Below are 15,031 nucleotides of genomic sequence, written 5' to 3'. Positions count from 1 at the left end.
GTGGAAAACCATTTGTTTTAAAAATCTCAATAAAGGAGGTTAAAAATTGAAAAAGCAAAGCCTTTAAACATTATCCAGTCTTTAACCTATATCCTAATAAGTAACATTCCTCAGAACATTTTATTGCTGCTATGAAAAAAATGGGCTTATAAACATTGCTCTAGCATAGGGTGAGCAGTTCCCCTCTTAGAGATGGATAGACTGAGACCCACAGATAAATTCACTGCCCTGGACCCATATACAGAATCAAAGGTCCTACAAACAATCTCCTGTGATCACTCACAGGTCAAGAACCTTCTTAGGGAGAGCTGTCAAGGGCTAGTACCAGGCACCAGACTTTTCAAACTAGATAGGCACTGCAGGACCCCCATGTTCCAGGCAACTATGGCTCAGAGAAGTGAGCCGACTCCCCAAGGTCACATGGCACTTTCAAGGTAGTGCCAGACTAAACCCCATGCTCCAGGTGACACCACTCCACAGTTGTCTCCAGAGGGCCTTCCCTAGTTAAGGAGGAGGACAGGGATGCAGGGGGCTGGGGGAGAGACACACAGAAGGGAGGGAACATGAAAAAAGGGCTGGGTGGGGGAGTGGGGAAGAAGTGGCTGTGGGCCCAGGTGTCCAGCCCTTTCCTCTTGCTCTGGGTTTTGGAAAAGCCACTGACCCTGATTTAGCTGTCTGGTGGGGCCAAACAGTCCCTTCAGTCCCAGGTTCCCTGGTTTTCCATGTGCTTCCTGGAGCCTGGGTCCTCCCGCTTCTCTCCACTAAGGGGCAGCATCACCCAAGCGTTCCGCTGTCCTCGCCGCAGCCCACAGCCCGGCTGGGAAAGTTGGCCAAGGGTGAGGGGCTGCTCTGGGCTGCGCTGAGCCCCGCCTTCCCCCAGCAACTGCAGGGGTTTGCTCCTTTGGAAATGCACGAATGTCCTTCTCCATCTCTGCGATGGCTGGAGGGTAGAGATGGGCTAGGGCAGGGCTGGGGAGTGGAGTTGTGGGGGATGCAGAAGGCCTGGGGTGTCCCAGGCTGTGGCTGGGCCGTTGGAGGACCAGCTCAGGCACAGCTTCCAGCTCAGCCCACTGGCAGAGTCCAGGGGCCACTCTTGCCAGCTGCAAATGCGAAGTTAATTTTGGTGACACAATTGTTATTTCTCAGCTGATTTGATGCTCTGCGGAGCAGGCAGGCTCCTTGATGAGTTATCTCCCTTCCAAATTCCCTGTCTGATTGCCTTCCTCTGGAGGTCAGGGACAAGGGCAAACCCCAGTGTCTCTGACTGGAGCAGCGGATGGGAGGGCAACATCAGGGATGCAGCTGGTCCTTGTCAGGTGTCAAAGCCGAGGGATGGGGCTTTTCTGCCATGCACACAGAAAGCTTCATCCCCAGCCCAGGGCTGCCTGGAAGTCTGGGGGCATGTTGCTCTCAGGCCTGCTGGGTCTGGAGGGAGATGCCTGGCTGAAGGGTGGCAGCTGCAGGAGCAAGCGTGCAGGAGGGAAGGGCGTGTGCTAGGCCGAGCAGAGGGCTGTAACTGACTTGGGCCGACAGATGCCCCTCGGCTACCCTGAGACGTGGCACCCTAGGTCAGGCCTCAGGAGAGCTCAGTAGAGGGCCCGGGAGAAGGGTTGCACAGTCAGCTAGGAGAAGAGGGTCAGGTCCCTACTATGAGGGCAGCCCTACTGAGTTACCCGGAGCTTGCCTGCTCACCTGCCAATGGGCAGAGAAATATTTTTTAAAAGGCTCAGGGGGTCCTCCCGGCCTGGCTGCTCTGCTGAGGGCTGCGCACAGGATGGGCAGGGCCCTTCTTGCTGTCTGGCCTACTGAGGGCATAGGAATGGCTCCCTCTCCAGGGGTAGAGTGGTGGCCACATTTATCCTGGCCTTGGCAGGGACCCCAGCAGTGTGCAAAGGCTGGCTGGCGTGCCACAGGGATGAGGACTGCTGAGCACACACCTTCTGGCCCTGGGTCCCACAGACGGGTGGAAGGGGAGGATAGAAGGCTGACAGGTGAGAAGTCCTTGGAACTGCCTGAAGGCCAGGGAGGGAAGCCCTGCCCCGCAAGGCAAGGTGGGATTGTCTGCAAGCCTGGCTTAGAGCTCCCTGGGGAGTCCAGAAAGCAGAGTCCAGCCCAGCTCTGCACCGCAGTAGGGACCCACAAAGAGGATAACAAACCCTCCCCCTGCAACCTTCAGCAGGCATCTTATTCATCTTCCCGGCTTGCCTGGGACCAGAAATGGGACCTCCATTTCTGATTGAATGCATGGATGCCCAAGGCCACAGGACCACAGAATGAGTCGAAACCAGGAGGACAATCCTAGCAGATGCTCTACTTAATAGGACGGTGGTTTTCAGATGGTTTTAGAGCTGCAGACCCTGTTCTAGAAATAGACTCATACACTGAAGCCCAAAACATGAAACAGATAAAGACAGAGCTGCTGTGTCTAAGGAGGGGAAGTTTCAGGACCCTTGTCCCTGCCCAGCTGCCCTCCGCTGCCCTGGGCTGCCTGCTGCCTTGCTCCCCGGGCCTCCTGCCTAGACATTGAGTCCCGTATGTGAATTCGCCTTTTACATTTTTCCTGGTGGTAAAAAACAGGGACTTCACTGGCAGAGAGAGCAGGAGCTATTTGCAGAGTCGCTGACTTGCAAGGCCCCATTTCACTCCCCAACTCAGAGGCCGACAAAGACAGATGAGACCAATTGGGGGGATTTGCACCACTTTACAAGATCCTCCTTCTGCCCTGCGGGTGGATTAGCACGTAGTGGGCCTGGAGCAGCTGCTGACCACATCTGGCCCCAACTCCAAAGTGGCCTGGGCAGTTAGATCCGGACTGTGGAACCCGATCTGACCTACCAGCACCCTGGGAGGGAGAAAGGAAGCAAAAGGGCTTGTTCTGACCCAGATGGGTGCAGAAATCAGAAAAGCAGGAAGACCCCTTGGAAAAAGGACTGGCCCTCTGTGTGAGTTCAGGAAACTCTGCAGGACCAGCTGGAACCTTCCTCAAACCCTGGTGCTGGCGAGATCTCCGAGATCCTCTGGACCTCAGGTCACACGAGAAGCTAAGTGAGACAGGGACTTCCTGCTCAAAATGGGAATCCCTGTATTATCCATTGCACATGGCCATCTAATTCCAGCTCGAATACCGCCAGTTTCAGAAAGCTCATTGGCCGCCCTATCTGATCCATGGCTGGACAGCAGTAGATGCAAAAAAGCTCTTTTCCCCACCAAATAACATGCCTCCTTTAGTGCACTGAACAAGTCTGCCGCCACCCTGCCAGTCCTGACTTCTATAGTATCCCAGGCCTGGAAAAATCCAGAGGGGCCCTGTGTCCTAGAGACTGTCAGGCAGTCCGAGGATTCAGCTTTGGCAAAACACAAAGATAGATCCAAAAAGTCCTTGGCCAGGCTGTGCCCCTCTACAGCCATCAGCAGGGGTTTCCTTGGGGGCTCTTTCCACAGGCATGGATGGGTGGGGGCCTTGAGTTTGCAAAGTGGGGCTGAAGAGCTAGGTTTGGGTGGAGGAAAATGGGAGCAGATGAAGAGGGGCACAAAGGCATCCAGGCACCACCTCCTGCCCCCAAAAAAGGAAAAGGGTGGCATGAGAAGGGTGACAGATGGGGAGGAGAAGGGGAAAAGGAGAGAAGGCATGCAGGGGAGGAGGGAGGTGTGCCAGCCTCCTCGGCCTCACACCCACTGCAGGAGGGCCCTGGCCTGCTCAGCTCAGCCTTGGCCCTGCTGCTGAAATTCCAGCTCTGTGCGCAGCCCAGCTGGCTCAGTGCCAGTCATGTGCCAGCTCCAGGCTGGGCAGCGGGAAGTGGGGCACGCGGCAGGCATATGGACGAGAAGCCAGGAAGTGCAGAGCAAAGGGCTGGATGTCCGCTTGGCCCAGGGATGCAAGTGCTGGCAGAACCAACCCAGCCCTGCTCTCCCCACAGCATGGAGGCCGCAGACCCCTTCCTTCCTAAACCGCCCAAAGAGTGCCTGTAGGTGAGGCTTGATGCTGGGCACCGAAGGGGCCAGGGAAATCACATGATCCAGCTGGCTCCAGCCCATCCGCCTGGACAACAGCAAGTCGTGCGGCTTACTAGCTGACCACAGGAGGGGTGCAGAGAGGCAGGATGTGTGGTGGTCAGGGCACAGGCTCTGGGGTGGGTGGCTCGGCGCTGAATGTCAGCTGACCGACCTCAGGTAGATTATGTGTTTCTCTGAGCCTCAGTTTTCTCATCTTAAAATGGAGGTAACAACAGCACCTGCTTCATGCATGCAACCTTCATACATGTATAGGAAGTGCTGGTGTAGAGCACAAGCTGACTGCTCGGCACAACGGTGAATTTTTTTTAATTTAATTTTTTTTTTTTTTTTTTTTTTTTTTTTTGAGACAGGGTCTTGCTCTGTCACCCAGGCTGGAGTGCAGTGGTGCAATCACAGCTCACTGCAGCCTCAAGCAATCCTCCTGCCTCAGCTTCCCAAGTAGCTAGGACTATAGGCATATACCACTGGGCCTGGATTTTTTAATGTATTCTTTATTGTTATTTTTGGAAACAGAGTCTCACTCTGTCACCCTGGCTGGAGTGCAGTGGCATGATCTCAGCTCACTGCAACCTCTGTTTGCTGGGTTCAAATGATTCTCATGCCTCAGCCTCCTGAGTAGCTGCGATTATAGGCATGCGCCACCACGCCCAGCTAATTTTTGTATTTTTAGTAGAGGTAGGGTTTTGCTATGTTGGCCAGGCTGGTCTCACACTCCTGGCTTCAAGTTATCTGCCTATCTCAGCCTCCCAAAGTGCTGGGATTACAGGCATGAGCCACCGCGCCTAGCCCCAATTTTTTTTTTTGTTTGTTTGTTTTAAGAGAAGGGGTCTTGCTATGTTGCCCAGGTTGGTCTTGAACTTCCAGCCTCAAGCAATCCCCCCATCTCAACCTCCCAAAGTGCTGGGATTATAGGTGTGAACTACCGTGCCCCACCCACAATGGTAAACTTAATGCTGAGAAAATGTGGTCTTCTCAGTGCCAAGGGGCCCATGTCGGCCCCAGCCTGGGTGCCTCTTCCTTCTTCTATGGCCCTCTGGTGGAAATACCCTCAGAACTCCCTTCCCACAAGCCACTTCCCAGAGCACACAGACCGAGAAACAGGAGGGGCGGGGAGACCATCACCACCTCCTGCTTCCCTGGGCAGACACCTCATCTCTCTGAGGCCCTTGGCACATGGGTCAATCCTTAAAATCCATTTAGGGCAAAAGCCATTTTCTGAGGACAAGGACTAACTGGATGGTTGCATTAAAAACAAAAACAAAAACAAACAAACAAAAAAAGACCATAAGGGGAAATTATAGACTTATACAGCCACCTCCATGTAGTCCAAAGCTATTTATACAAATAACTTGGGGTGGGGAGTTTCACATCTGCCTTAGGTGGGGAAGCCCAGACACAGAAGGGCACATTTCTAGAAGCTCCAGAGAAAGTCAGCATGGAGGACACCAGCTGATTGCAACTCAGCTGCCATCTGACCTTGGACAGGTGACCCAATTCTCCAGGTCTCAGTTTCCTTAACTGTGAAATGTGTCCTCAGTGCCTCGGTCACAGGACTGCCACAAGGCTTGAATGAGCACGAAGGGCTTGGCTTTACTGGCCTCCCTGGGCACTGGACAAATGGTTCAGAGCTGTGCATGAGCCGTGGATAGGCTCACATGTGGGTCAGCAGGGGATGGATCAGAACACAGGCAGGCCCCTCTGCAGGGTGAGGAGGGGCCTCTGGTTTGACCAGTCCCATCTATTTCCACCTCTCCCCTCTCCCGCATTTGTGATGCTCCCTGCCCCTAGGTTGCCTTCTCTGCCCTTATGCCTCCCCAAAGCATAGAATGCCAGCACAGGTGCCACCTTCTCCACACAGCCCCCCAGGCTCATCTGCATCTGGCAGTGCCTTTGCTAAATGCCCCTGAGCCTGGGTTCTTTCTCTCTCAAAGCGAGCCTTGGAGACACTTCTGCTTCTCATGTATCTTGTTTTTGCTCTCAGCCTCCCCACCCCAAATCCAATTGTGATCTCCTGGAGGGTGGGGAGCAGGTCCTTCGACTTCCCCTGGGAAACTCCCAGTCCTGACTTCACAGGATGAGCTCACACATAGGAAGAGCTCAGGACAGGCCTGGCATGCGGTAAATGCCATTCCATGGAGGCATTTGTTCCTCTGTTCATTATCTGCCCCCAGCACCCCAGCCCCAGAACAGGCTGCAGGGGGCTGGGGGGTCGGTGTCAGGTAGGAGCAAGTGAAGCAGAAACGGGGAAGAGGAGGGCACCTCCTGCCCTCATCCCTCTCCTTCCCTCCCTCTCACCCCCTTCAACCTGCTTTTCCTTTGTGCTCAGACCACAGATCCCCTCCCTTCGCCCTGTGAGCCATCTCTGGCTGCCGTGCCCTTGCCCTGTGCCCCCCTAGATCCCGAAAGGCCGTTTCATCACGCCTCAGCTCCCTGCCCCGCCCCCTCCCCAGCCCAACATGTGCGGAGCCCATGGCCTCCTGCCAAGGCCTGGGGCTGCCAGTGGAGGCAAAGGGACAGAAATCTCACCGCTCGGTAGGTTTTCTTCTGCCCAGCGTGCTTGGGGGCTTTGCCTGGCTCTGCTGAGCTCTCCACATGCATCGAGTAGATGATGTCAAAGAAATCTTCCACCACAGCGACCCGCTTCAGAGAGATGCCCTCCGGCTCCGACAGGCCATCTGCCCCCTGCGACAGGGTGGACAAGCTGTGTTAGTGTCAGGGATGATGGCGGGGTGAGAACTGGGCCCTGAGGCCGGGGCAACGGGTCAGGACTCAGGATGGGCAATGCCTCTGACAGTGGGTCTTGGGGTGGGGAGGGGAAGGAGCCTGCCGAGGGGGCTCCCTGGAGGGGGGACGCCAGAGTCAGGGTGGCTGCAGCTATGAAATCTACCAGCGACAATGGGCAGAGAACGGCGACAACGAAAACACAAATTAAAAAACCAAGAGGCTCCATGTTCACAATTTCAGACAGATTGTGCCAGACTCGGGCGGGGAGCTCTTGAATCACACGCTGTGCCAAGACCATCCTGGAAGTCTCTGGGGAGGGGGGAGTGCTAAATAGATGCGGCCCCATCAGGAGCTCGCCAATTAGCAGTAACCTTTCACTGCGGGCCTGGGCTGGGGTCCCGGGGGAACCGCTCCGATCACCTGGGTGACTCCTGCCTCCGCCCTGGCCTTTCTGAAAAGCTTTTCTCGGCTGCCTGCCCTCCCCACTCCAGCAGCTGAGTGCCAGCAACTGCACCCGGTCTCTTTGTGTGTGGAGATGTACAGAATAACAGGCACGAGGCCACGAGGAGGTGGCAGGGCCGTGTGAACGGGGTGGCCATGGGCCCCGAGCCTCTTATCAGGCTGGCATGAGTGGTGTCAGCTGGACCGACAAGGTGCACCAGGAGCAAGACGGGTCCTTCAATAGCAAACAGCTGCGGGGCTGACGCCTGTCCTCCCCTCCAGCAGGAAAGGGGCTGCAGGGAAACCACAGGGCAGGAGGCTGGGGGCGAGGCCAGGGCCCGGAAGGGAACAGACTGCTGGGGAACTGCTCTGCGCAGGCAGTCCCCGCAAGCGAGGTACGCAGACCCAGGGACACTAGACTGTCAGCCGCCAGCTCCTTAAGGGGAGTCTTTGGGGATGTCAGGGGGCTTTGAAGATCAAGAACAAGCCGTATGGAGGGAATCTGGGGGGAAAGGAAGCAGGCTTTTCTCCAAAAGTGCCCAAAGACACATCTCCAAGAGAATTCTTCCCCAGAGGACCCCAACTCAAGGATGTCAGCAACAAGAGGATGTGGGCTTCGCCTGCTCCTTCTCAGCTGTCTCTCCAGCACTTAAATCAGTTCCTGACACATAGTAGGTAGTCAGTAAATAATGACTGGATGACTGAGTGGTTCTAAGTGGCAGCTGGGCAGGGTCACTTGGACACACTCTGCCCTGGTTTGAATACGGCTCATCATGGAAGTGGCCCTGTGACCCCAAGCACTTACTGTGCTTCGAGCCTCAGTCCCTTTATCTGTAAAATAGGGATAACAGAAGCCCCTTTCCCATGAGCTACTGCGGGGAAGAACTGAGATGTGCATGCAGCACTTAGCACTGAGCCTGGCGTACAGGGATTGCTAGATAAATATTGTTATTAAGAAGTGTTTTGCAGTTCGCCATGTTTCCCCCAGGTATGAGAGAGCTGAACACCGGGGCAACACTGGGAGGTTGTTAGGGTCAGGACCTGCCTGAGGTGCGGTGGCTGGTGGGTGGCAGAGATGGCTTCAGACCTCAGACTTTGTAGTCCAAGGAGAATACAGGCCACACTGGCAGGGGACGCTCGCTCACAACAGGTTCTGGCAAAGATAGGTCTTGGTTTCACCCAGTAGCTTTCCTGACACACCACGATGGGCGAACAGCAGTGTCTCTTCACCAGCAGCCCATCCAAGAGCAGAAAGCAGATGGGGGGCAAAGGGCATCTGGGATGTAGGGTCCCGAGCCCCACAGCTAGTGGGCAGTGTCCCTAAGTGGTGACGCTGGGAGGTGACCTCACTGGCCCCAACCAGGCCCTCTTGCCAATGGCTTCCTGCCTGGTCAGAACCCATTTCAATGGGACATCTCAGATAGTGCATATCTCTCTTTGCGTGTACAGGAGAAGCCACTTGCTGGTCCGGCTTCCTCGCTGTGAGATTGTGGGCAAACCCTTCAACCTCCCCAAGCTTCACTTATGAGATGAGCTGTAAAGTTCCATGACTTTTCTTAACCTCTCTCGGGAATCAATTTTACCTCTTTTGGGGGATATCCCACCCCCTCTGACATCTCAGGCCATCTGTACGGGCTGAACAATGACTAACTTGCTCACTATTGACCCATAAATGCCCAGCATTACGGGGCCCTTCAAATACTGCCATGACAGGTTGAGACGGGACAAATATTATGATAGGTCAGTTAGACTTTTAAAAAAATTTTACTCAGCAAAGATCTGGATTTGGGATGTACAGTTACAAGCCACTTCTAACCAGAGGTTCACATTGGTGAAAATAAATAAATGAACCTTAAAAATGAATATAGCTGGGTTTCTATTTGTTGATCTGGGCAGTAGTTATAGAAGTGTGTTCAACTTATTAAGTCATTAAATCTTAACATTTGGCTGGGCACAGTGGCTCACACCTGTAATCCCAACACTTTGGGAGGTCCAGGCAGCTGGATCACCTGAGGTCGGGAGTTTGAGACCAGCCTGACCAACATGGAGAACCCCGTCTCTACTAAAAATACAAAATTAACAGGGCGTGGTGGCGCATTCCTGTAATCCCAGCTACTCAGGAGGCTGAGGCAGGAACCCAGGAGGCAGACGTTGCGGTGAGCTGAGATCGCGCCATTGTACTCTAGCCTGGGCAATAAGAGCGAAACTCCGTCTCAAAAAAACCAAAAACCTTAACATTTACAATCTGTATATTTCTGTATATGTGATAAACTTTAATTTAAAAAACAGTTTTTAAAAAGAATATCATGGGATAGTTCCACTGAATTTTTAAATTCAGGTAAAATACATACACAGAATGCACCATCTTTACCATTTTTAAGTATACAGTGAAGTCCGCCACATTTGGATCACCTGAATCCAGAGGCATAGCTCTGGAGGCTTAGCTGCTTAAAGGCCAGTAGGCCTCCCTGTTCAAAATTGTTTCAGACCAGAACACAGATATTTCTGGAAAAGGAAGGAGATAAAATTTTGTGGGAAGGAATGGAGAAAGAAGGCAATCTGATGAGGAGACAATATTTTATGTAGATGAGATAGAAATTTCCCCCTAACCAGCTTGGGGGCCTTGGGTGGGTCACTTTATTTCTATACCTCTTTTTTTTTTTTTTTTTTTGAAACAGAGTCTTGCTCTGTCAAAGAGGCTGGAGTGCAGTGGTGCAATCTCTGCTCACTGCAACCTCTGCCTCCTCGGTTCAAGCGATTCCTCTGCCTCGGCCTCCCAAGTAGCTGGGATTAAAGGTGCCCACCACCATGCCTGGCTAATTTTTGTATTTTTAGTAGAGACGGGGTTTCGCCATGTTGGCCAGGCTGGTCTGCAACTCCTGACCTCAGATGATCCGTCCACCTCAGCCTCCCAAAGTGCTGGGATTACAGGTGTGAGCCACTGTGCCCGGCCTATTTCTATACCTCTTGAAAGTCAGTTTCTGCACCTGTAAAATGGGCCTAAAAAGTACTAGTTGGACATTCAAGGATCAAGCATGTATGTCAGGCATTCAGCACATAGAGACTTAGTTAATGTTCATCTCTTTCCTTGGACCTCCCAAGTCTGGACATTTTGTGTTTAGGAATCTCTTCTTAACTCCAGTCCCTCTAACGCATCCAGAGGGGACCCATGACAAAATGGGTCCCCCTCAGTAACACCCACCATCAGAAGAGATGCACAGTCTTATTTAATTCCTAAATAATATGCTAAGGCTCCCACAAACTTGGAATAAGCTTTCCAAAAGTCAAAGTGTAATTGACCAACCCAGATAAAAAAGCAAAACATACTGTCCCATATGGCCCCTGTCTCTATCCCAGCTTCCCACCTGCATTCTTAGGCCAACTCGTAAACAACAGCTTTGCACCTGGTCTGATGTGACTATAAAACAGGGAAGCAGTTTTCAGTAGTTCCTTCTTTAAAAATTGATCACTTTCTCTCTTGATGTTCAAATTTGGGTCGTGTAATCCAACTATCTCTACAGCAAAGATTTACATAGGAAAGGAGAGGGCCTGGAGCGACCAGAACTCAAACCACACAAGGGCTGCAGAGCCACACCTTGAACTGTCCTCTGGTGAGCTGGAGCCACCTGGATTCCATGTGTGCTACACCCTAGGGGAAGAACGCCAGGATGTCTGCGTGGCCTTCAAGGAGAACCCTGAGAAGACAGCAACAAAGGGATCCGACAGTAGTCACGTGCCACAGACATCTCTGCTATCCCTCGCATCCATGGAGGTAATAACCTTCATGCTAAAGGCTGCGGGAGAGGCAGGCCTGCCCTGGCTAAGGATCCAGACAGTGCTGCAAGGGAAGAGTTGCTAATAAAGGGAGCAGAAAGCACCTTCCCTGTAGCCTTGGGAAGCCCCTGCCATCCGCCTTCTGCCTGGTACCCAAATTAGCTTCATCTAATCCATTGCCCTAAGCAAACTGGGCAGTGGATTGACAAAGGAAGTTCACTTCATCTATAGGCTGGATCAAGAAGGGACCTGGAGTCTCCTGACTATCCCAGCTTCCTGGAAACACTCAGCAGGAGTAATGGAATGGAACCCTGCAGCACCCCATGGGAAAAACCATGAAAACACAGTCACTGGTGCAGGATCAACCTCTGGGGCCTTCCTGCATGGAGAACATTGCCATGGTAACACACGCCATCCTTTCGAACCATCCAACCCCCAAACAGCCTGCCAGAGCCAGGCCAACAGAATCAGACATGGCAATAGTTTTAAAAATGTATGGAGAAGCTGGGCATGGTGACACATGCCTGTAGTCTCAGCTACTCAGGATGCTAAGGTGGGAAGATCACTTGAGCCCAGGGGCTTGAGTCTAGCCTGGGCAACACAGCAAGACCCATCTCTAAAACAAAAATAAAAACAAACAAAAAAAAACTACACATTTACGGAGCTACATTCTTGGATATCACCAACTCCCTTAAAACCAGCCTATTTGGGTTCTAAACAAAAAGCTAGATGGCAAGTCGTTGACAAAATCACCAAATGTCTACTTAAATACTGCTGATATTTCAAAATATTACAGCAGTGGTCCTTAGACCAGCAGCATTGGCATCACCAGAGAACTTATTAGAAATGCACATTTTCAGGTTCCACCTTAAACCTACCAAATCTGATGCTCTGGGAGTTTTAACAGGCACCCCAGATGATTCTGATGCAAGACAGATTTTGAGAATTGCTGATTAGAATGTCTCCATGATTGAAACAGGGAGGTAACTGTAGGAAAACAGGCATTGGCTCATTAAATATAGACATGCTCTGTGCTTCCTGGCCTAATATATTAATATTTTCATTTCCAATGAAGGCCAATTTTCCTAATGGTGAGAACAAAAGAATCTTATTGGGCAACATTAGTATAAACTCAAGACATCTGCCCAGAGACTTAATGTGGATTATGGATAGAAAGAGCAGGAACACCCCGCATCCTGACATCAGATTTTTAAGTCCTCCCTGGCAAAGTTAATTAATACTTAAGCAGGGCATCCCTTGGCAGGTCCTTTCTGGCTTCCTCGGTTTCCTCAGATGGATCTGAATGCTCAGCACGAGAAGATTGCTAAGTCCCAGGCTGCAGACCTAAGGGGGGACCGGCATGTCTTACCACGGCATTAGACAGGCTCCTGCCGGGGCGACCTCAGGGAGCTCGTGAATCAGACTGAATCTTGCCTGTCTCCCCATATGAGCCAATTAAATGGATCCCTGCCCTTGATGGTGAAGTGAAGTCCAGTTGCTAATGGATTGCAGTTCTGTCATCTCCATTAGAACTTCGAAGTCACTTGCTGGTATGGATAAGTTACATACTTATCAAGGTGGGATCACAGTTTTAGGCCACCAGGGTGCCATTTAGTGTGCCACCATCACTATATTAGTAGAGTGTGCCTTCCAGCAACGTCGAGGCCATGTTGAGAGGATGCGGCTAAATAGCGGAGATATTTCTCAACTGGGTTTCTGCTACGGTAGAAAAATCAACAAGACTGTTATTGGAGGAGAAAGTCAGCCAGTAGAGCCCACCCCAAAGGAAGCAAATCTTTGGCTACCACTTGTGTGGGAGCCCAGGACTTCAGGAGGCTGACTGCACAGGCAAATGTGAGGATGCTGCTCCATCCCATCCAGGCCATCAAAGTGGCCGAGATCAGAGACAAAAGTTACCCTGCCTATTAATTACTAGCATGCTCTTCCCAACTTTTGCAACCATGCCATTCCTCCTGCCCCCAAACCCAGCTTCAATCAATTCAGTCAGGGCTGGGTGCAATGGCTCACGCCTGTAATCCCAGCACTTTGGGAGACAGAGGTGGGAGGATCCCTTGAGCTCAAGAGTTCAAGACCAGCCTGGGCAATATGGCGACCCCCTCCCCCCACCCACTGCCGCCAGAAGGACTCTACAAAAAACTACAAAAAACCTAGTCGGGTGTGGTGGCATTCGACTGTCGTCCCAGGTACTCAGGAAGCTGAGGTGGGAGGATCACTTGAGCCTGGGGAGGTATAGGCTGCAGTGAGTCACGACCATACCACTAAACTCCAGCCTGGGTGACACAGTGAGACCCCATCTCAAAAAAAAAAAAAAAAAAAAAAAGTCAGCCAGAACCAGAGTTTTGGAAGCTTCTAGGGGGATTCCTGCAAAGTCTCATTTCAGCTCCTGGTGGGGCTGAAAAAAGAACCAAGGGGGAGGAGTCAGTCTCCTGCAAAGGGGCCCCAGAGGGAAAGGAAGGAGGTGGAGAGGAAATTAAAAACCACACTAAACTAAGAGAACAAAAAGAGAAGAAAACCAGAATGAAGACCATCACCCAAACACCCAGAATCCCTCTCTTGAGCATCCCCAAGAGAAGCTGTCATAATTTGTAAAGGGCAATCAGGTGATTGAAGACAGGGTATTGCTTCAATGGGACAAAGGCAGTATTTTAATTTCTCTCGGTTCTGAATACTACCTACTGGGGACTGGAAACTGAAAAAAAATCCTCCAAAATAGGAATTTACCCCAGAATTTTAGGACCCAAAGTTCCATTGAGCTTCGTAGACCTGGATGGGGCAGAGGGATGTGACCACACTCTCCCCATAAATAAATAAATACATAAACAAGGCGCTGAGGACTCAATATAGCACCTGCCTCTTCTCCACCCTTGTGCACAATCTCCAACTGTTAGCGCGTAGCCGCCGCTGCCACCACCACCACCGAGTCGCACCTGCCATCTGGAACAGGCCTCACATATTCCAAGACCTCCTTTCTGCTTCGCTGAACCTCCATCTTCTTTCAAATCACGCCGGGGACCAAAACGCACACCCCAGGCCACAGAGAAAGGTGCCTGGGACCAGCCCCTCAAACGACAGCGCTACATTTGAGGATGCCATCTCCTCCAAGCAGCTCTGAGTCTTTTTTCTTTTTCTTTTGGGTTAACTCTGGGATGTCTGGGATGGGTGTGGAGGAAGGAATGGGAAGAGAAAGGGGCACAGTGGGCCACAGTGCCCCCAGTTAGAAGGAGAGGGGCTGGGGAAAGGCAGATCCGAATGATAATGACTTGTGAGGGCTAGAGAGAGGGGCACTGTCCAGCATCCCCGGCCGGCCGGACAGGACAGGGTCTGAGCCTGGCTGCAGGACTCTGGCCTGGCGGGGACAGGGAGGGGGGCCACAGGGGGTGCTCGAAAGGTGAAGTCACAGGCCTAAGGACAACCCAGCCCCCACCCCAGGCAAGGGGCTGTCCTGCCTGGGCCTCAGTTTCCTCCTGTGTGAGGTGACACCATAGGCATAACGCTTTCGCCACCTCATAGGAAGTATGTGGGAACCCAAATGATGCACAAACAGCACCTGCCCTAGAAGACACCCAGTAAAGAGCTCTGTCAGCTACTCTGGAGACCCGCCTCCCAGAGCACCGCAGCCTAGGACAGGGAATCGGGAGTCACCGAGGCGGGTGTCCTAGGCAAAAGGAGGTAGCCCTGAGTCAGCCAGGCCCAGCGGGCGGGTCCCTCTCGGGCCGAGGAGGCGGCCCAGGAGCGCTAACGAGCGGAGAGCCCCAGGTGCGGGCCCCACCCAGGGCCGGGGGAAGAGGTGAGGCTGGAGGGGGAGGGGAGCGGGCCGCGCTAATGACTGTTGACAGCGCGCGCTGGGGCCCGGCTGGCCGCGCGCGCCGCTGACAGCTGCTCGGGCGGGGGGCAGGGGCGGGGGCGAGGCGGCCGCACTCTCTTCACGGCGCAGGCGCGTGCGCCACGGCAGGGAGGGGCGGGGAGGGGCGGGAAGGCGCGCGCGCGTGCCCCGGCGGGGAGGGGCGGGAAGGCGCGCGCCGGGCCGGGTTCGGAGGGCCTGCTGGAGCGGCTCGCG

General features: G+C 52.9%; 2 protein-coding genes across 6 annotated transcripts in view; both read right to left on the bottom strand.

The window, feature by feature from the left end:
* The window catches only part of DUSP15 (dual specificity phosphatase 15), a 746,139-nt gene that overhangs the window by 654,517 nt on the left and 76,591 nt on the right, over positions 1 to 15,031 (bottom strand). The window lies entirely within an intron of this gene.
* The window catches only part of NOL4L (nucleolar protein 4 like), a 147,040-nt gene that overhangs the window by 80,793 nt on the left and 51,216 nt on the right, over positions 1 to 15,031 (bottom strand). For 3 of the 5 annotated variants that reach the window (XM_050807078.1, XM_050807079.1, XM_050807081.1), the window contains exon 2: positions 6,541 to 6,696. In XM_050807078.1, coding sequence (XP_050663035.1) covers positions 6,541 to 6,696 — 156 coding nt within the window. Of the gene's footprint in view, positions 1 to 6,540; positions 6,697 to 13,901; positions 14,585 to 14,616; positions 14,710 to 15,031 lie in introns of those variants that run through there. The other 2 variants (XM_050807082.1, XM_050807083.1) reach the window with 2 other exon arrangements.

This window comes from Macaca thibetana, chromosome 10 (genome assembly GCF_024542745.1).
Source record: "Macaca thibetana thibetana isolate TM-01 chromosome 10, ASM2454274v1, whole genome shotgun sequence".
Taxonomy (NCBI): domain Eukaryota; kingdom Metazoa; phylum Chordata; class Mammalia; order Primates; family Cercopithecidae; genus Macaca; species Macaca thibetana.
The sequence above is the reverse complement of the archived record's forward strand: the minus strand, read 5'-3'. Positions and strand labels throughout refer to the sequence as shown.